The sequence below is a fragment of the Elephas maximus genome, chromosome 5 (genome assembly GCF_024166365.1).
Source record: "Elephas maximus indicus isolate mEleMax1 chromosome 5, mEleMax1 primary haplotype, whole genome shotgun sequence".
NCBI lineage: Eukaryota > Metazoa > Chordata > Mammalia > Proboscidea > Elephantidae > Elephas > Elephas maximus.
The window spans coordinates 117,961,971-117,984,781 of NC_064823.1; the positions used below are offsets into that span (position 1 = coordinate 117,961,971).

Genomic DNA, 22,811 nt, shown 5'->3' on the forward strand with positions numbered 1-22,811 from the left:
AGGTAGGGAGACCCAGTAAACCAAGAAAATTAAAGTTTGCTGCTCAGGGCAAAGATTGACACAAGAAGTTGGGATTTGACAGGCATCAGGATGCAAAGGATATTCTTCCAGTTGTCTAACATCTTTCAGCAAGAGCATGAAGAGCAAAAATAAAGGAGGCTTGAAGATGCAGGGGATACAAAAAGGTAAGAGGAGGGAACCACCAAAGGACATAGAGAGAGAACACTTAGTTCTAAATTCCAGTACCACAACCATCATAACAGTTGTAAAAGAGATTAAAGAACCAAGCCAGTTGCCATCGAGTCACTTCTGACTCATGGTGGCCCCATGTGTTGCATAGTAGAACTGCACTCCATAGGGTTTTCATGGCTGTGACCTTTCAGAAAGAAGCAGATCAACGAGCCTTTTTTCTGAGGTGCCTGTGGGTGGGTTCGAACTGCCAAAATTTCAATTCATAGCCAAGTGTTTAACCATTTGTGCCACCCAGGAACTCCATGGAAGAGATTAGCACTTAATAAAAGAATTGGTAAACAAAATTATTTAGCTGTTCCTATAGATAATTTTTTTTATAGATAATATTTTTATGGGTGTAATAAAAAAAATTAACAAGAGAATTTGTAAAAGCTTCATTGTTGTTGTGTGTACTCAATCTACCTGAAAGTGCTTTGATACAAATTTCCTTCCTTCACAGTTCAGCCACATAGCAATATGGGGCAGCATTGCACTCTGGGTGGTGTTTTTTGGAATCTACTCATCTCTGTGGCCTGCTATCCCCATGGCCCCTGATATGTCCGGAGAGGTAATGTTTCAGTGCTAATAATTCATGATCCAACAAAATCTTAACAATCGGCATTCATTAATGAACCTGAATCATTTGGTGTGATTTTCCATATTGTTGATTTATATTAAAATAGTATTTGACCATTTAAAAGCTCTTTATAAATCCCACAGTTGTGAGTGATAGATCTGGAGGGACTGTTTTAAACTGGAACATTTTACTTAAATCTGACTTATCCTTTCATGCACATCACTGGAACAATAAAATGTGGTTGCAGAGAACTTGAATCATGTTAAGAATATCTGTGTAGAGTATGCCATTTTAAAATTAGACCGTAAATCCACAAATACATTTTGGATAAAAGATTTGGGGGGAATGATGAGTATATGTCTTTGGTACCATCTTATCATTTCTTCTCTTATCTCTTATTCGAAAGAAAAGTCGGCTGTCAGTAGATTGAGTGCACTTTTAGAGTTGTCTTCATGACATCAGTTTGGTTTTCATTTTGAAAGATTTCGGGCATCTGACACTGCAGCCTTATCACAGTCCATTTTCAATCCTGTCTTTCAGTTTCTTGTTACACTGGTAGGACTTGAGTTATTAGGTGTGCATGGGGGAGTGTCAGAAGATCTCCTTTCTTTCAGAAGAAGTTCCAGCAGTAGGAGGGTTTATGATTTCAATTTCAGGAAATTTGACATAAAATGTATAAAAGAGAATGTGGAACACGTTTCTGGATTTCCTGTGACCTCACAGTAACTTGCAGATCAAGGTAATGTGAGCTCCCTTACAGTACAGTGTTTCACCGCAGTCACCAGAAACCTTTCCAGGGGTATCTGTGTATTTGCCGCCCCTAAATACTGCCTGAGCACCTTTCACTTTTGACAGTCTGGTTTATAGATCATTTTCATGAAATTTGATCTGACGGCATCCTGCGTTTTATAAATTAGCAGAATGCAGACACATTAAGAAACTTTTTTGCAGTTAAATTTATTAGAGAGGCATTATATACTATTACAGCGAAACCAGACATCTCAAGGAGCATGTATTTCCTTCCACCAAAAGTGAAGGCTTTTGAGCATGTACTGCAAACCCTAGAAAATTTACAGTCCGTTTTTTGAGGACAATCGAGAGGGAGCTACAAGTGTGTCTCCTCTTTACCTTTGTTTCTGAGTCCTTCCTTCTGAGGAAATAAAATCAAAGACTATATATCTGAATGATGCCACTTGGAAAATCTAATTCTGTTCTTCATTTTTATTTGATGTGCTCTGCCTCATTTGGTCTGTTTTCCCTAGAGGTCGATTCTAACTTAGTATCTTTTTCATTAAACCTAATGGTCTTTGCCTTATTTTACCTCATTTCTTAATGTTTATTTTATCTTCAAAATGAATAACAAATGATTTCGAGATCCAGATAGCTTAAGCAAATATGGCCAATAGCTTTGATGACAAGAATTGAGTTTTTGACCACCTACTTCTAGGACAAGTGTGAAGTTGGACTGGCTTTTTGCCAGCCAAACATAATCCTACTCTTGCCTGTAGAATTCCTAGTATTGCCCAAACACAAAACTTAATATCATCTCTTGAGTCTTGTGGTGATGCTATGTTTAATTCAAAGTGAAATGAATGTCAGTACTCCATCATGTTTCTGATCACTTCGTAGAGAGTGGGACGTGCTAACAGGAGGTTCTTTTTCTTGGTGTATTACTACCGGTACTTTGAATACAGTGTTTAAATAGCTGGAGTATCATTGAAAATATGAAGAATGTGGACTAATTTGCTATAGACTTTACTAGCTTGCCCAAAATGTAAATCCATGAGATTTATTCAAAGAAAATCATAATATTTTAGATTTATGTAGTACTTTCAAGGTGTGTATGTATGTGTATGTATATGTGTGTATATATATGTGTATATGTATATACACATATGTGTGTATATATATGTATATATACACACACATACACACACGTATGTATATATGTGTACGTACTTACATATATAAGGGTAGCGGTGTTTCAGTGGTAGAATTCTCACCTTACATTCGGGAACCCCATGTTCAATTCCTGGCCAGTGCACCTCATGTGCTGCCACTACCCATCTCTCAGTGAAGGATCGCATGTCGCTGTGATGCTAACTAGGAAGACAGGCCTGGTGATCTACTTCTGAAAATCAGCCATTAGAAACCCTATGGATCACAATGGTCTGAGCAGGAATGGAACAGGACCGTGCAGCCTTCTGTTGTTGTTCATGAGGTTACCATGAGTCAGGGGCCAACTCGATGGCAGCAGATAACAACAAGTATATGTTTGTGTGTATGTATAAATAGAACCTCACAACAGCTCCAAAGTAGGAGTATAGCAGGAATGCCACTCAAATTTTCTCAGATATATAATCTCAGTTGTGTTTCCTGGGCATTAGGGTAATAAATATATATATATATATATTTTTTTTTTAGGGTAGGTCCCACAAAATGTACCTATACTCAATTTTTGAACATTTTTATTATAGTGTCATTAAAAATAAATAAATAAATAAACTGTTGCCTTCAAGTTGATTCGGACTCATAGCAATTCTATAGGGCAGAGTAGAAGTGCCCCATAGGGTTTCTAAGGAGCGGCTGGTGGATTTGAACTGCTGACCTTTTGGTTAGCAATGGAGCTCTTTACCACTGCACCAGCAGGGGTCCGTAGTGTCACTAGTTCTGTTATATTACAGTCCAGTTAATTTCTGAAAGAAGTCACTACCCTTGGGTCTCCATTTTTCTAATATTCTTAAAATCTATATTTTAATCAAGAGTATAGCCAATTTATTTGTATGTAGGTATGGATATATGGAAAAAATATGTTTATGTGCCAATATTTATATCTGCATGTAAAATTGGCCTACCATCTTGAATAAAAATTTACTTATTCATCTGTTAGCTTTCATAGCAAAATATTACTGTTTGATAGAAAATCCAGGTATAAGGAGCATGTAAATTCTATATAAATTACACTAGAAGACATATAAATATTAACATTCTCTGATTTTCATGTGCTTTACATAGTCAACGTAATGAAACATGACCGAGGGTAGCCTCCAAAACCAAAGATTACCTTTGGATCCCTGATGATTAAGTAGCTTTCCATCACTAACAGTGTCATAAGTGACTTAACCAAAAACCACATCCCTAGAATCCCAAGACTTTCCCATGATACAATCAGGCAGCAGTTGCTTCCACCAAAATAAAATAATAAATTTTAAGTATCTATTTTATATATATATATATATATATATATATTTTTATATATATACATATATAGATACTTAAAAAGTTTACTAAGGGCCTCCACAGTGGTGCAGCATGAATAGAGTTGGAGTAGACAGACTAAAAATAGCAGCCCTGATCCGCTCTGTGCTGGTTCAGGTGGTGTTTGGAGGGTGGGGCACTATGTGGTTTTGAAGGCCATTGACAGGATAAAGTAGTTCTTCCAAAAGGCAAACAAGACCTGTGAAGAAAAATAACCCCAATAAAAACTAATGTATATTGAACACTTACCATATCCCAGGTACTGCTCTAAGTATTTTACATTCGTTCATTCAGTCAATTCAACAACTATTTATTGAGTCTACTATGTGCCAGGCATTGTTTACAGCAGTGAATAAAAGAGACAAAACTCCCTGCTTTCCTATAACTCACTTTTCCAGTAGAAGGAGACAGACAATAAAATAATTAAGTGAAATATACAGATGGATGTAAGTGCTATACAGCAACTGGGGGAACTGAGAGCCAAGTTTTCAGTTGTCTTTTTTTTTTTCCCATAGACCCTTGTAGTTTTACTCGTGGTCAAATGAAAAGCCATTAGAAGGGATTGAGAGAGAAATGTCATGATCTAACTTATGTTTCACTAGGACTTCAAACCGGTTCAGAACAGTTCAGTAATTGCCAACAAACGAGGGCAGTGTACATGTTGCACAGAAACCAAATCTGTTTCCCATCAAATTCTGACCCGAGTAGGAAACAGGAGCACCCTGCTCAAAGATGGCAGCCAACAGCGCTGCTTTGAATGTTTGTCGGTCTCCACAGTCCTGGCAATAATCCAGTCTCCCATGTGAATCCCAAAAGTTTTAGGAACCTGATGTGGGAGGTTGGATTATTGGCAGGACTGTGGAAAGCAGCACATATTCAAAGAGGTGCAGTAGGCCGCGATTTTTAAACAGGGTACCGCTGTTTGTTTCCTACTCGGGTGAAAATCCAATGGGCAACAGGTTTGCTTGCTATGCAATGCATACACTGCCCTCGTTTACGTCAGCAATTTCCGAACCAGTTCAAAGCCCTGGTTTTCACAGCAGACACTGACTTAGGTCAGGAGGGTGTTATTGATGGAAAGTAGAGAGTGGGAGAGTCAGATTCTGAATGCATTTGAAGAAAGTAGAGCTAAAAGGGGTGGACTCCACTGTGTTGCCCTGAAGATTGTGATGATGTGCTTGTCATTAACATACTTAATCCTCAAGGCAAATTTGTTGTTTTCACAACACTTTACAGATGAGGAAACAGGCACAGAGCGGTTAAGTACCTCATCTGACATCATGCTGTTAGTAGTGACACAGATGACATTTTGACTTAGATGTCTGGTTCCATGGTCTCCTCCATGCTGCTTCTCTGGTAATAGTTATTCAAAGAAATCTGCGATATTTAATCTGAAAATTAGGAATCTAAAAGAACTCCCACTCAATGAGGAGTCCCTGATTGGTGCAAACAGTTAATGTGCTTTGCTGCTAACCAAAAGGTTGGAGGTCAAGTCCACCCAGGAGCACCTCAGAAGAAAGGCTTGACAATCTGCATTTGAAAAATCGGCCGTTGAAAACCCCATGGAGCACAGTTCTACTGTGGGACACATGGGGTCGCCACGAGTCAGAGTGGACTCCCCGGCAACTGGTAGAAGTAACAGAGAGGCAGATTTCAGCTCAAATATCTTCCCAATATCCAGAGCTTTGCAACATCTAGAGAGTTCCAGCAGCAGAACAGGACACTGGTCTCATTTAACTAATCTTTCCCCGCCGGTCAGTAGTGACCTCTCAGCCACTAGTGGTCCTTACGCAGAGCTTCATACGTGCTATACGTGCTCCGAGGTTGCCTTGCAGCTCCTAAGGTTGAGATTGTCTTGTGCCTGTCTTCACTGTGCTCTCTCCAAAAGAACATCTTAACTGTTTAAAGGGCAAAGACTATTTTGCTCTAGTTAACAGGATCTCGGGGTGCAAATTATGTACAAATTAGGCAGCTTACAAGTATAGGGCTCATGCTTCTATATTCAGCTTGGTGCAGATTCACACATAGATCAAGATTTTGTATCTGTTTCCAGTTTACGTTCCTGGCTCAGCTTTGCAGCCCCATCTGAAGACAGAGCCATTTTTCTCAGGATGTTGAAAGAAAATCCTTGCTCACTGAGAAGGGGTGGGGACATTTATGGTGGCCCCACTTAGGTTCTCTGGGCACTATATTTGATGCCAGGCAACAAGGATGTTTTATTTAAATGGATATCACAAGACTTTGTTGTAAGCAAGGCAATAGCAAGTTTAACCCAGAAAATTCATCCCAGGTCTTTGTCAAGCCCATTATCTTTCTTCTAACATCTGAGTAATTAGGGGCCCATTGCTGTTCCTTACTCCCAGGTGGGACTTTTTTTTTTTTTTCTTCTTCCAGCCATCTTCCTTAAATTCCATTGATTTCTCTGGTTTATCTGCTCTTTCCCAGGATACTCAGGGGCATATCAATGGCTCTGAGTTAGCCAGATACAAAAGTGTTCCCATCTCTTTTAAAAAGTAGTGCCCAGATTTTTAATTCCCCCTTTCCAAGCCCTACCTAACTCCTTCCATTCTCAACCTCATTTGTAAAAATTCCATCTCATCTCATATCCTAGCCTCTCCTCACTTCTTAAAAGCAGTATTAGCTGAAATAATACCCATCTCATTAAAAAAAACTATTAAATGGAAAACCTGTCATCCCACATCATCAGAGAAGTACTAACCAAAAGGTTGGGGAGTTCAAGTCCACCCAGAACTCCCTTGGAAGAAAGGCCTGGCAATCTACTTCCCAAAAATCAGCCATTGAAAACCCTACGGAGCATAGTTCTACGCTGACGCACATGGGATCACCATGAGCCGGGGTCGACTTGATGGCAACGGATTTTTGTTTTGTTTTTACTGAGAGCCAGTTCCTGTTGTAAGTCCCTTCCGTGTTTTCATTAATGCTCACAGCAACAATGTGAGGTAGGTGCTGTTATATATTCCATGGACGGAGAGTAGTTAAATAACTTTCTCAAGGTCACACAGCTAGTAAGTGAGCTGCCCTTCGAACCCAGTCTGTGCTTAACCACCACACACGCTGCTATCCATTCCTTTTATAATTCTTGTCTCTGACCTTTTCCTTCCTCTTCACTATGGCTTTTCTTCCAGCCTCGTCAGCTTTCAAGGTTTAAAGGCCTTTTGGTGGCAGTGCCACCAACGTACTTACTTCCGTCTGGTTGGTAAACTAACCAGTTTGTTATCTGCATACGAAATTTCCATTTTTGACCATATTCAGCTGCCTTATCACTGATCGGGGTTCTTTTCACACCATCACATAGTGTTTTCCCCTTACGTCAGTACATTCTTTGTGCCTAGAGTTACCAGACAGTCGTTCCCCCAAAGTCTCAAAGTTTAGTGCATACTTCAGTTCCTGTAGCCACAGCCAGAGTTGGTTGTTCTCAGTTGGTGGACAGGGTGTTCCCATTTGGGAAACATTCCTTCATAAAGTTTTGTGCTTTGTTTCCAATACAGTGACTGTACATCTCTTTCCATAATAATGACTCAGATGATAATGATGAACACGCATCCCAGCACCACACATTGTGAAAATAGTCAACTGTTAAAAAGAAATTACGACATCAGGAGAGGAAAAAAAAGCGGATTATGTAGAAGTAAACAATTGGAAGATGCAACACTGAGAAGTTATTTAGGAAAGGAAAATAAAACAGTGTGACAAGCTTGGCTGTGACTTTAAATACGTCGCTGTACTCCTCTCCTCTCACAAATATGGTTGTGATTTAAGAGGAGAACTTTTTTCTTTTCAGACCTGACTTGTATTTTTTCACACCAGTACAACAATTTATGGGGCAAGGTAGGCCCTGGGGAAAAGTGCTATGTTATATAAACATATGCTAGCCTGCTTTTCCAACTTGTCTAAATGATGTTACTGGGTATGTTTTTGAATTTCCAGAAGGAACTATTTTGGCCAACTTGATTAGTAAGCCAGGTTAAAAAATAAAAAGCTACATCAAGGATCATTTCATATCAGTATTAACACCAGAAGCTTAGTATCAGCAAAACTTGTGGATTGATTACAGCATTGCAGACATGTACCGGAAAGTCCTCCCGAGCTCCATCTGTTTCTGCTCTCCCTGGCCTAAGGGATCTATAAAACTACTGAAGGAAATTGAAGTTAAGGAACAAGCATGTGTTTTACAGAATTTCAGATCTCTTGATTGAGGTTTGTAGAATTGCTCTGAAAAACAATAAAAATCTTTGTTGAACTGTTCAGTGTCACTCCTGTAGGAAAGGTATTAATAAATGACATTAGTGATATGATTTTCCTAAATTGGGCTGTTGCCTGTTTTATCCAACATAGTAAATTACTTTTCGTATGAGGAATTTCCTGGTTAAAAGAGTCCTTATTCATCTATCAGCTTTTAACTACCTAAAAATCCATTGCTGTCAAGTCGATTCCGATTCATAGCGGCCCTATGAACGTGTAATAATTTATTGGTCATCAGACTAGCCCTTGCTGATGGGGAAGGGCAGTGTTATGATATGAGGGAGTTTCACCCAAGGTTACCCTGTTTAGCCAAGCAGCCTGGAGGAAACAACCATCCTAAACCCTGTCAGATGTTCTTCAATGAGCCAGAGGTTGTGAGCCTACCTTGGAAAACATGTTATTGATCCCAGTCCTCATGCCCCTGACAGTAAATGAGACAGGCAGACCTTCCCAGTTCCTAAGGCAACTGACTGCATAGGCACTTCTGAGCCCATTTTGTAAAGAGACGCCTTACAGAAATGCTGAGAAGGAAAGGGAGACATAGATACCACAAATGCAATCATGAACTGGGACATATGCACACCCTGAAAAGTTAGAGCTCTCTTTAGAGTCATTACAAGAGCTGGCATTGCTTTTTATAGGCCCAGCATCTTTTCCTACAATATTGAGCAAATATATATTGAGTGTTTAATGTGTGCCATAAGGAGACTTGGTGGCGCAATGTTTAAGCACTCAGCTGCTAACCAAAAGGTCAGTGGTTCAAACCCACCAGTGGTCTGTGGAAGAAAAGACCTGGCAATCTGCCCCAATAAAGATTACAGCCTAGGAAACCCTCTGGGGCAGTTCTGCTTTGTCATATAGGGTCACTATGAGTCATAATTAACAACATGTGCCAGGCTCTGTGTTCAGCCTTGAGGATGCAGAGATGAATGAGATTTGTCCTTGCCCTTAAAGATCTCATTGTTGATGATGGGATATTGATGTTGTAGATGTAAGAAGTGCTGTGTGAACCCAACATGTTATAGCAGTGCTGAATGAAGCCTGCTCTTGAAATGTTATGCCAGTGACCAGTTGCCACTGAGTTGATGCTGACTCATGGCCACCCCATGTGTGTCGGAGTAGAACTGTACTCCACAGGGTTTTCAGCGGCTGATTTTTTGGAAGTAGATTGCCAGACCTTTCTTCTGAGACACCTGTAGGTGGACTCGAACCACCAGCCAGGTACCCCTTAGCTTTAGTTTTTCTTCTCCAGAGTCATTCATTCTTGCATTCCTTCATTCCATAAATGTATGTCAAGTACTTCATTGGTACCAGGCACTGTTCTTAGGCACCAGATTAGTTAGGCAGGATCCCACTGGCATTCAGGTTGGGGGGGGCAGGGAATGGAAGGGAGAAGCAGTCACTAAATCACTTAGCAAATCAGTTAACAAAGACTAAATGAAAAAGAGCTGAAGATAATTTCATAAAGTGCTAAGTGATAGGAAGAAAATAAGGTGGTATGATAGGGAGCAGACTGTAATGGGTGCTCCAGGAAGGTCTCTATGAAGAAAGGACAATTAAGCTGAAACACAAATGAGGTGTGGGCATCTGTCATGTGAAGAAGAGTGTTTCAGGCAGAAGGAAGAGCATGTGCTGATGCTCTGAGATAGGTATGAGCCCGAACAGTTCAAGGAACAAATGGCCAGTGTGTTTAGAACAGAGTGGGTGGGAAACAGTGCTGAGGTGGGTCAGCAGGAAGGGAGAGGGCCCGCCAATCTAGGTCAGGAGACCAATCATCTCGTACTTGAGTTTTCATGCCAGGGATTCTGTCAGAAATGCTCATAAAAGAAATCACGAATGTCATTCTGCCATCTGCTTCAATAAACCTCATAATTGGAAGCAATTCTTGTATTCCATGATATAGTAAAGAGATTATCAGTGAGTGGTCAAAAACTGCTTTGTTCCAAATTACCACTAGGCTCCCTAGCATGTACACTCCAAGGCAAGTTATTTCATGGCAAATTTTTGGATATATTTTTTAAAATGGTAACTGTAGATTAAAAAGACAAACGTGTCTCATGTGAAAGATGGGAAGAGGTAGCAGTCTAGGACTGGTGTGGCAACTGCACAGTCATCGAGGACCAACCTCAGTGTACTTCTTCATAGTCCAAAATGGCTGCTTAAGCTTTAGCTATTCTACCAACATCCCAGCCAGCAAGGAAAGGAAGAATAAGAATTAGCCTTTTCTCTTATAAGGCTCTTTCCCAGACATTGCCCACTATATTTCCACTTAGATCTCATTGACCATCATCTAGCTGCCCCAAGAGAGTCAGAGGAACATAGTTTTTGTGCTGGGGGACAAAGTACCTGGACAAGAAACACAGTAATTACAACTAAGGAAGAAGAAGAGAAGAGATCTATTGGGAGGCAACTAGAAATCTCAGCCATGGGTGTCAATAATTATTTCTTCATTGATTCAGGCAAACATTGTTGAACTATACCTGCTATGCCTGTCCTTTTTTTAAAATGAATAATCTTGTGTTTTGTTAAGAATTTTAAAATCTAAACATTTCAGAGAGGACTACCTAAGGATGCCTTTCCACACTTCCAACTTAAACTCAACCATACACCCCACCAGGAGATGTAACTTGACAGCACACTAAGTGATTTCTAGAAATGTTATCAGTGTACATAACTTTAAAATTACTACAGAATACATACATTACAAAAGCCACATATGAGCTTTGATAATGTCTTTCTACAGCTAAGATTTTTTTGAAGTTTTGAGTTCTTTTAATAATTTCCGACAATCTTTAAATATAGGTCATTCTGTTTTACAGATTGATTTCCTAGTCATCAAACAATTGATGCTTTATGAAATGAATTTTTAAAAAGATGAAATATAGAACCATCACAAATTTATAAAAACTCTGCAAGAATGATGTAATAAGTAAAAAAATTGAGCCCTGAGATAATTTAACCTATTTATACAACATATCCAGTAACATCATAACATTTTAAAATTACATTTGTCATAATAAAAAATATTTTGTTACTAATTCTGCCCTCATTTTTCTTTTTTTTTTTTTAAATAGTGCAGTAAAGGAGATTAAAATAAAACAAGACAAAACAAATTCTGTCCTTAATTATTTTTATTATTCTGGGAGTTACATTGTTAGAAAATAAAGTTTCAAAACCACCCATTCTCTAGTGCCCTTGATTCCTTTTTAGAAACACCATTTCCAGGGTTTAGCTCTCAGTTTATATTGATATATAGTCAAATTTTACCTTATTTTGTTAAAAAAAAAAAAAAAAAAACTAACTTCTGAGGGATCCAGGCCACAGCTTATTCTTCCTACTTTTCTTCTGAACACTTTCTAGTCGTTTCCTTTTCTCATTACCCTTTTTGCCAGAAGGTGGGGATGCAGAGGTGGTTTCTTACGTGGTACACCTAGATTGAAAATTTGGTTCTAAGAACCCACTGGCTTGTTATAATGGGGTGATTGCCCCTTCTGCAACCCCTCATCGCCCCTAGAAAGGTTCAAGGGAAAAAAGTGAATACATACGGAGAACTAGTATCTAATTTGCATATTTTCTAAGATTTTCTTTGTTTGGGACAATTTGCATATTTTCTAAGATTTTGGGTTGTTTGTTTGGGATAATCCAAGCCAGGGGTTTTCTTTGTTTCTGAGTAATCAAGAGCTGCTGGAAATAATTGCAAACATATTGGGGTTTATTTAAAACACCCTTCTCCTTCCTTATTTTCTGGGTGTTCTGCCCTGTCTATTTTTATGTAGAAAATAATAATTCATCCTGTATAAGAACCTAGTTTGGCCAAAATTTATGGAGTGCCTATGTGTAAGGGCTATACTGGGTATCAGTGGATCAAAAGTTGAAGAAGAAAAAAAAGGAGGGTCTGTGCTAAGAACCTGGAATCTCATGGAGTAAACAGGTAAATGAACAGATAAAGAGAATGTAAGACGCTAATCGTTACAATTGGGATGCACAGGGTGCTAACAGAGGAGAAGACATTTGACCCTCAAGCAGCAGTTTGGAAAGGTGTCTTGGTGCTGCTATAACCAGGCTGTCCAGGAAGGCCACTGTGAGAAGCACTTTCCAGGTAGAGAACGCCCAAGCAAAGGAGTCTGGTATTGCTACGGTAGGAGGCAGAGAATGGTTGGAAACAGACAGGAAATTTAAGCAGAGACCAGGTCACAGAAAAAGTTACATGGATGTCACAACTGTTATTACTTTAAGCCATGACAGGTGGCTTTTCATTATGGGATACAGAGTGGGCCAGAGAGTACCTGAAGCCATAGAATAAAGATTTGGGTCAGGGATAGTGATAAATTAGTAGGACATAAAAAACATTTTTATGTTTGTATATTTTATATAAATATTTTAGTATTTTTATATATCACTGTAATTGAAAATCACAAGAATTCTTTTCCACTACAGTAAGAGACATCAAAGACATTTCTCAACCATAAGCACCAGGACATAGAACTTGGCATTTGCATTTGTCTGTCCTGAGGTTTTATAACAGGGCAGTCGTGAGCCAGTCTACTAAAGATACGTGGTCCCTGAAGGATTCCAGCAGGAATTCACATCTTCAAGCCACCGTTCACATGAGCTTAGATTTGTCTCTAATTAAAGTACAAAGTGGCAAGTTCACGACTTAGTGCCTGACCCAGTGATGCTTATGGACCACCAGGTTTAACCTCATGCCCAGGCACCATAATAAACTGAGACGGAAAGGCTTATGCCTTGGGAAGAGGGACGGACTACCTAGAAAGCTTTCCAGTGTCACATTATGGTATTTCACGGGCCTTGAGCACAAAAACACTTTCAGAACTGTTTACAAGTTTAAATTCAAATAACAGAATATTGCCAGGGCAGCATTGCTGGTGTCCTCAATCAGGGAGCTTAGTGGTGAAGTGGCTACACCAGGAGCTCCAAGGTAGAGAGTCTGGTGCTGGAGTAGCACAGCCACGCCCCTACTCAGGGACCCTAGCGGTGAGGCAGTGACAGCTGGCACCCCTAAGCAGAGAGACCCTTGGTGAAGTGGCCATAGCAGGTGCACCAAGGCAGAGAGTCTTGGGTCAGAAGGTGGGAAGTGGGAAATCCCTAGAGGGCTGAGCAAAGGAGTCACGTTCTGACTCTTTGTGAATAATTGCACTGACTGTTCTGTTGAGAATAGACTGTAGAGGGAACGGGAAAATGCAAGGAGACCATGCAGAAGGCTGTTGTTGTAATCCAGGCAAGAGATGGCAGGGTCTTGGGCCAGGTGGAGTGGGTGTGAAGTGGGTGCATTCTGGATATATTTTTGAGGTAGAACAGATAGGATTTGCCAGTGGACTGGACATGCAGAATGAGAGAAAAGGGAGAAGCATGGATGACTACTAAGCTTTTGGCCTGAGCAGCTGGAAGGATAAAGTTCGTATTTGCTGATATGGGAAAGACTGGGATTTTACGTTCTGCTTCTTTTTACTTAGCATAGAAAAAAAGTATTCATCCTATATAGTTAATAAGAGTCTTCATTAATACTCGTACTAGGCGCCCCGCCTCTTCCTGCCCACTCTACTCCTCCTCCGTCCTCCCTTCCCCCCTCCAAAAAAAGAAATCTATCATTACTTCCAGGTGTCATTTTTTCCCTGTAGATTCACTGAAATATTTCTGTTGATTCAAATTGGAGAAAAAAAAAAAATTATAGCTTAACATATTTAGCTTTCGATGCATACCGCCAGCTTTTTTAACAGAAAAAGACAACACACATTGGAAAGAGCTGGATCAGCCTCTTCTCCCCTTTCCCCAAATCATATAACTGTCTAGTTATAACTCCTCCCAGAATAAGTCCATGCCAGAAAACAAGAAGACCAAGCCTACTATAAATGCCACATCTCAGGAAAATAGCCCCAGGGTGCTGATGTCTTGAATTTTAAGTTCTTCAAACACTAAATTGTGAGAACTTATTTATTCAGCAGTTATTTGTTCAACACCTGCTTGTTGGCTAAGCAGTTGGTTATGAGAATGAATCAGGATATATTCCCTCCCCTTGTTGTTGGGTGCTGTCAAGTTGATTTCAACTCAGAAACCCTGTGTGACAGAGCAGAACTGTCCCATAGGTTTACTAGGCTATAATCTTTGCAGAAGCAGATCATCACATTCCTTCTCCCAGGGAGCCACTGGGTGGGTTCAAACCACCAACCTTTTGGTTAGCATCTCAGCACTTAACCATTGTGCCAGCAGGGCTCCTTTTCTTCCCATTGTAGAGATTATAATCTAATGAGACAAAGAACGCATTAGAAAATGGGTGATAGGTGCCTCATAATGGAAACACAAATTAAACTCAGCTAACTTTTTTTTTTTAACTCAGTCTAATAGAGGGCAGTGGTGAATCAGTGATCGAATTTTTACCTTCCATGCAGGAGACCAGGGTTTGATTCCTGGCCAGTGCATCTCAAGTGCTGAACAGGTTTTAGTAGCACTTCCAGGCTAAGACAGACTAGGAGGAAAGGTCTGGCAATCTACTTCTGAAAATCAGTAATTGAAAACCCTATGGATCCCAATGGTCTGATCCACAAGTGGTCATGGAAATGGCAGAGGACCAGGCAGCATTTTGGTCCGTTTTGCACAGAGTCATCATAAGTCAGAGGCTGACCTGACAAATGATACCAATAACCCAGTTTAAGGAAGGAAACAATAGTGACATCTGATGTGAAAATTGAAGGGCAAGTAGGAGTCACAGATGCAGGGACCCATGAATGAGAGTAAGCATGGGAACACTCCAGGAACTGAAACACAGATGGGGACCAGCTTGAAAGATGATATTAGGAAAGCAAGTTAGATAAGAAAGGTCTCGAAACCATATTAAGGATTTTTGTACTCTATCCTGAGGGCAATTTGAAGCCATTGGAAGGGTTTAATCCAGGAACTGCTAAAAATCTAATTTGTGCTTTGGAAATATCCCTCTGGCTGCAGTGTGGAGAATGGCTAGAAACAGAGCAAGACTGGAGTCAGGAGTCCAGCTGAAAGGCTTTTGTAGTAGGCCAGACAGGATATCATAAAGGTTTGGACTGGGATAATGGCAAAGTGGGTAGGTCCAAAGGTACTAAAGTGCACGCACAACAGAACTTGATGATATGTTGAGTGTGGTGCAAAGAGACAAGGGCCCCAGGCAGGAGGGAAAAGGAAAGCTGGTCATAGGGAACCCAAGATGGAGAAAGATAGAGTGTTGAAATGTCATGGGATTGGCAGCCAATGTCACAAAACAATACATGTACTAACTGTTCAATGAGAAGCTAGTCCTATAAACCTTCATTTAAAGTACAATTAAAAAAAAAAAAAAAGGTGGGGCGCAGGTTTCTCTCTTAGGCAACCAGTGGTGATGCCATTCCCTGAACAGGTTGCACAAGGGAAAGTAGGCTTTTGGGAGAAGATAGTGGTGTTCAGTTTGGGATGTGTTAGGTTTGAGGTGACAGTGTGACATTTGAGCTTCAGTTAGACACTCTGTTTTTTAAGTACAGGGAGGAGAGCTAAGCCATAAGTAGAAATTTGTGAAAAATGAGCCCTATCTAGATAACAACTGCTGTTGTTGTTAGGTGCCGTCGAGTCGGTTCTGACCCATAGCAACCCTCTGCACAACAGAATGAAACACTGCTCGGTCTGTGCCATCCTCACAGTCGCTGTTCTGTTGAGCCCATTGTTGCAGCCACGTGTCAGTCCATCTCGTTGAGGGTCTTCTGCTTTACCAAGCGTGATGACCTTCTCTAGGGACTGGTCCCTCCTGAAAACATGTCCATAATATGTAAGACAAAGTCTGACCATCAGTATTTTAAGCTTAGAAAGTCCTTATGTAAAGCTTTATTCAGACACTTAATAATCACTTCTTAGTTTTATTGTTGTTGTAAATATTAACTCTGGAATTTATATTAATATATCATACTACACCCTCCAAAAAAACCTAGCCAAGTTTCACAGCACCATTTTCTGAATAATTTTCTCTTCCAAATTAATATTTAATGCCCAGGCAGTCTTTAGTAATCTCTATAAAACAATTTATCTCCATTTCTTAAATTAACAAATTAAGATGAATGGCAATTTATTAATGATCAGTTACTTTGGCTTACATTTCAGTATTGCATTTCAAGATATTAGATGAGACAAACATGATATTATTGTAATGAAAACCTTGAAATTTGTACACTGACTTACATTTAATCTGATAATTATTATAAAGATTTTCTTCCTTGAAGCCCATAGGATGGGAAATTGTACAGATCACTAGAAAAAACAAAAGACTAGAGCTTTTAAAGAAATTTGAAAACTGGAGTGAAGAAAGGACACTTTGTTAAGAATCAATGTTAATAAGAAAAGCAGCCACTTTACAAGCATTATCTGGTATAATTCTTACAATCCTAACCCGAAAGGATTAGGGTATTATTATTCACTCCATTTTACAGCTGAGGAAACTGAGGCTCAGAAATTCCTTCCAAAAGTCTGATACCTGGAAAGGGCAAGAACCAGGACTGATACCAGGGTTGTTTACCACCAGACCTGCTGCGCCTGGGGCTGTGAAGATAGCCTTAGGGTTCCTTCTCTTTTACAAGGCATCTGTGCATTATCCCAGGGTAAGAGTCACAGTGCACCACTCGGACATTTATAGTACAAAAAAGTAGGGCCAGGCTTAAGAACTACACCTCTAAATGTTTCTAGAAAGGAGCACATTTAAATTATCTCCCATGCAAGACGGCTTGGGAACGTGAAAGGGTGAAGAGGTGTTCCTTTCAAGTGTGGGAACCTAACAGCTAAGGGTTCACCCCACTGTGGGTCAGAAGGTAAGCCCCTCTTATCTGGTCAAGCCCCCTTAGCTTGGTAAAATGCAGTTGAGCTCATACTTTTTCAAACGTCCTTTCTCTGAAAGTTCACATGGTAATTTCAGAACAATTCTTCTGCCGAAACTTGCATTTTCAGGCTGCCTTGGTTTATTTTTGAAGCCCACATGGTCCAATTTGGAGCCAGCTTCGTTCAACAGAGACAAGTAGTTGTTTGTTCCCCTCACAGGGCCTGTGCCCTTCAGTTTACCAGCTTTGCAGCTCTCTGGGCTGATCCCTTCTCAAGTCCCCCTGGGAGCCACTTTTGTGGCAGATTCCATTTGGTTTCACAGAGCCTTGAGGAGGGGCGGTGAGGGCCACTTGGCATAGCCCGAAAATCTCCCACGTTTGGAGCAATTTGCAAACAGCTCTCGGACGGAGCCTGCGCCCAGCTCCGAACAGGCTGCTCCTATTACCGCCATTGTCTGCAGGGATCCGTTCGCCTTTTCCCAGATGACCTGCCTGCTAGTGGAGAGATGTGAAAAGTTAGAGACAAAAATGGTTTCTACAGAGTGAGGGGGAGCTTTCTTGTACAGAAAGGAAGGAAATACCTCTGTGGGATTTTATTTTTTTCCCCCTTCTTCATCCAAAAAATACAAAGAGACTCTGTCTTTAATGCGAATGTCGGCTTTAAATCTTTTAGGTTTGGATTAACTCTGCAAAAGAAAAAAAAAATCTGACAGGCTTTCAGATATGACGCAGAAAAACTTTTTTCCCCCGTCAATTCATGGTGTTCATTTGTAAAGCCAAAGGCTGGGTGGACTGAATAGTGAGCGCCAGTTGTTCCCCCGTTCATAGTTAGCATCACAATGGTCAGAGTTAGCAGCCTTGAGTCTCTGACCACCACTTTTGCCTTTTCCATCAACGGACATTTAATAGAAGGTGGCAAAGGCAAGAATAAATCTTTCTTCTCTTGCCCCCAAATTAAAATTAAGCCAAGTAAATGTGGTATTTTTCTATAACATGACTTAGAATCTTATCTTACCTTTTCCCCCCGGAAGGAAAAAGAAATGGGTTTTTTTACAGTTGTTACCTTACTGGAAAGCTTCCTTCAATCGAAACAAAACCCGCTGGCTTGATAGACGTTTCCTATTACACAGTTATTGTTGGTTTTCAGTATTTAGGATGTCAGCAAACATGTCGAAAATCATGTTTCGCTTATAAAATAAAGTGACTTTTATGTGAATTTTTTTGTCTAGAATATGGGTGCTAGTCCATTGAATCCACGTGGCAAAATTTATTTTCTGAAATTTCTTAATGGCATGTTTTCGTTTTAAAGACAAGAATTCAAAGCTAGTTTATCCTGTATAGGGGAAAAGTGTAGCATCCTTGAACCGACGGTCGATAAACCCATGTTGATGTAGGAAAGATTTAAACAGCAGCTTCTGCTCCTCAGTTGAGAGTCCCAGTGAATAAGTAATCTGAACAATAATTTGAAATTAATAATCTTATATTTGGTAAGGTTTGGTTGATTAGGACTGCTTATGTGTAATTGTGAAACTGCCTGTAAGATTATAAGAATCTAGATCATTTTTAATTCCTGAACCATATCTTGTTTAAAAAAAAATTAGCCTATATGATTTTTAGTGGGTTATAGGTTGTAAATGTGCATGTGCTAGTTGAATACTTTTTAAAGAAGTTACGGCACTGCGTTTATAGATTTAAATAGATTCTGTAAGTTTACTTTTGATAAATAAATAGACTCAAAGAAGTGAAACCAAGTTATTTCTTTCAATTTTATTGAATGATATCCTTTCTTCTAAAGTCTGATTATATTACAAAGGGATTTTTTACTGTAATTGCAAACAGCTGATATAGTTTATTAATTTATTAATCATAGAATCATTTTATTTGCAGCCCAGAGGGCTCTGGTATAACAATGTAGGATTTAATATGAAAGAAGGATTAAAGTTCTTTTTAATACACTCTTTTTCTTTGACTTTAGCAATAATAGGTATAAGCTACATAAGCCATTGAACAAAAATTAAAATTGTTCCTACCTAATATCAGCCAAAAATACTCAAGTTGTTATTTTCAGAGATGTCTTAATTTGATTATACTACATTCATGAGTTATCTAGATGATTTTTTAGTATCATGTAATATTTTACAAAAGTAAAATATTTTCCAGGAAAAGTATATTTTGTTTCTAAATAGGGTTAATTTTACATATTATAGTGTAAGGGAATTAATCCAGATTATGTTTGAAATTGGCTCAAAAGCATTAGCTATAATAGAAGGTCAAAGTTTATTATTCCACGCATTAACCACAACAATAAAAATTTCACTTGAAATGTGAAAAGATTTGGCACACGATAAAACTTTTCTGTATTAGCTACTGGAGCAAAAATGTGTTGTAACTGCATGTTTTAACACATTAACACTTTTAATTCCAAATATTTTATAAGTTTGAATTCAGTTATTGTATACCCTCTTGTAAAGAATGATATACCTGTTATATATCATTCTTTATTTTACTTAATTTTTAAGTTATAAATGCATTTAATTAAAATCATAGAATGCTAACGTGAATGGGGTAGTTCCTGTATTTTAAAGTAATGTTGTTTCTGGTAACTTAATATAGGCAGCCATGTTGTTCAGCTCCGGAGTCTTTTGGATGGGCCTGTTTTTCATCCCCGTGGCATCTTTGCTTCTTGATGTGGCGTACAAGGTGTAAGTATAATACTTGGTTATGTACACTAAAAAAATAGTTACCTATTAATTCTCAGATTTCTCTAGTTGTAACTTCAACTCAAGAATGTAGAGTAAGCAGAATAGGAATATTAATATTCTGGTATTAATTAATATTATTTCTAAATGAATGCATTAATAAAGGAGAAAGAATGATTGAGGAACTAGAAAACTAAATCAATTTAAAAGACCAGATAAGAGGTAAAGCAGGTAGTTTCAGTTTAATATCAGGAAGAAGTGCGTTGGAGAGAATTACATTAGAGTATGTTTTTTCGAAATCTGCTTAAAACCCATACAGTGTAGAAGAAAGAATTCTGTTATCTCTAAACACATAATTTTTTTTTAAGTAAATAATAGTTGTGAACAGGAATTTTTTGCTAGCCTCAATCTGAACATATATAAAGTGTAGAATGGAAGAAAGTAAAACTTTACTAATTTTTCTCAAGTACTACAAGTTTTAAAATGTTAAATCTTCCCATGGCAAAAGGTATTAATGAAAGTAATTATACAGTAAAACCTGCAAAAGCCAGAACCTATGTAAGACGGAAACCTGTTAGAGAAGAATAACGCAAATGTTTTCTACTAACAGAGAGTGATAGAAAAGTGGTAGGGCTGCACCCTGTCAAAGGTGGTAAACTTGGAGGACCTGAAGAAACAAGGCAGTCCCGTTGAGTTCCGGCTCTCACAGGTTTCACTGTTTTATGTTTTTTTTTGAAACTTATAAGAGGTTTACTATTGTAAACCTCAACCATTTATTTTATGACCATTATTTCTGTGATTGTCTTAGTGCTCAAAATGACTGTAATTTTTTTGATTTATTCTATTGAAAAACTGTTCCTTGTACTCTGGTTACCGTTCAGCACGATAGTAAACCAGATGCTAGTTTTGTAAAGTCTTCGGTTTTTACAGGGGTATTTCCATGCAAATCCTTTCTTTGCAGCATCAAGAGGACTGCTTTTAAAACATTAGTAGATGAAGTTCAGGAGCTGGAGGCAAAATCTCAAGACCCAGGAGCAGTTGTGCTTGGAAAAAGGTAAAAATACGCCCTGAATGTGTTCTTTCAAAATTAATTTTAAATTTATCCCTTACTCTTTTACTGGTGGTTGGAAATAAGTGGTAAAACTGGAAGTTGGCCTTAACATGAAACTGGCAGTGTCATTTACAGATTTTGTAATCAGCGATGTGGATTAAAATCGAATCTGTCATTTACTAACCTGTTGATTAGCCAAGTTGATTAATGCTACTGAGCCTCAATTTTCTCATCTACAAAACGGGCATGATAATACCTACCTCATGGCTGGTTGTAAGAATTGAATAAAACACTCTAGATAAGCATGTAGCATAGTGCCTGGTACTTAAGAAAATAAAAAATTATTATTATTTTTTTTATTAATGAGCTTTGAATATATAGTAGATACCAATATTATTGTGTTATTGAACTGAAAGGTGAGGGGGGTGGGCTTTTGGCTTGAAACAGTATCCAAAATAAAATAGAATAGAATCAAAATTAGAGCTTGGTATAGGGAAAACAGCCATAAAATTACATGTGTGATTTAATCCATTGTTAGGAACTGACCTAGGTATATGTCATATATGAAACAAGTTATACCTTCAAAGTCCTCTTTGTTGCCTAAACCAAACCAAACCAAACCAAACCCGTTGCCATCGAATCGATTCTGACTCATAGCGACCCTATAGGACAGAGCAGAACTGCTCCATAGGGTTTCCAAGGAGTGCCTGGTGGATTTGAACTGCTGACCTTTTAGTTAGCAGCCAAACTCTTAACCACTACACCACCAGGGTTTCCCTTTGTTGCCTATCGCCCTCACCCCAAATAGCAAGATTAGAAAGCTAATAGCATTTATTAAATTCACAAGGCATTATAAAAAAAAAGAGAAAAATTTAGTTGAAAGCAGCCTCTAACAAAACGATTAAGAAGGTAGTGCCAGGAATTTGTTTTATTATTATTTTTTTTTTAACTCTTTCATCATGCTAAAGTCTATAAATCAGCTAAAGTTTTTTCTAAACAAACATATACATATATATGTATATATTATCCTGGAATACGTTGCCTTAATAGTTATTCACTGTTGTTATTGACTTTGACACAAGGGAAGAAGTGTCAGACTGGGAACTCAGGCTGAGGCCCTGGCTTCCTGCTCTCGCTCCCTCTCATTAGGCCAAAGCGGCACATCACATACCAGTTTGTGCCTCTGTTTTAAAAATAGCAGCACTGACATTTGTTGAATGCTTACTTCGTGTCATGCCCTGCAGTTGTCACCTCATACGCACTCTCTCATTTCATCTCATGTAGCCCACCACCCTTCTGTCAGTTTGTCATACTGTGGTGGCTTACATGTTGCTATGATACTGCTATGATATTTGAAATACCAGGAGGGTCACCCATGGAAGACGGGTTTCGTGGAGCTTCCAGACTAAGACAGACCAGGAAGATAGGCCTGACAATCTACTTCAGAAAATAAGTCCATGAAAACTCTATGGATCACAATATAATATTGTCCGATACCGTGCTGGAAGATGAGCCCCTTAGGTTGGAAGGCACTCAAAATGCACAGTAGCTGTAACAGTGGAGTGAAGCATCCCGATGATCTTGAAGATAGCCCAGGACCCGGCAGCGTTTTGTTCTGTTATACAAGGGGTCACCATGAGTTGGTACAGACTTAACGGCAGCTAACAAAAAAGAATCCTCACACAACTCTATATAGATCAATCACTCACATTTTTCCCAGATGAGGAAAGTGAGGCTTAGAGTAAGTTCCCAAGGTCATAAGTGACAGAACTAGGCTTTGAGTCAATGTCAGTTGATTCCGGAGTACCCGTGCCTAACCATTCACTTTTCTGCCTCCTTTAGCTGCTTTATTAAAAATGTAGTGTAGCTGCAAAAACAGTTAATCACTAACCTGACAAAGCATTTCACCT

General features: G+C 39.0%; 1 protein-coding gene across 3 annotated transcripts in view; it reads left to right on the top strand.

The window, feature by feature from the left end:
- Positions 1-22,811, top strand: part of ATP8A1 (ATPase phospholipid transporting 8A1) — a 261,316-nt gene that overhangs the window by 219,672 nt on the left and 18,833 nt on the right. For all 3 annotated transcript variants that reach the window (XM_049886325.1, XM_049886326.1, XM_049886327.1), the window contains 3 exons: positions 692-799; positions 19,765-19,853; positions 20,812-20,904. In XM_049886325.1, the coding sequence (XP_049742282.1) occupies positions 692-799; positions 19,765-19,853; positions 20,812-20,904 (290 nt within the window). The remainder of the gene's footprint in view (positions 1-691; positions 800-19,764; positions 19,854-20,811; positions 20,905-22,811) is intronic.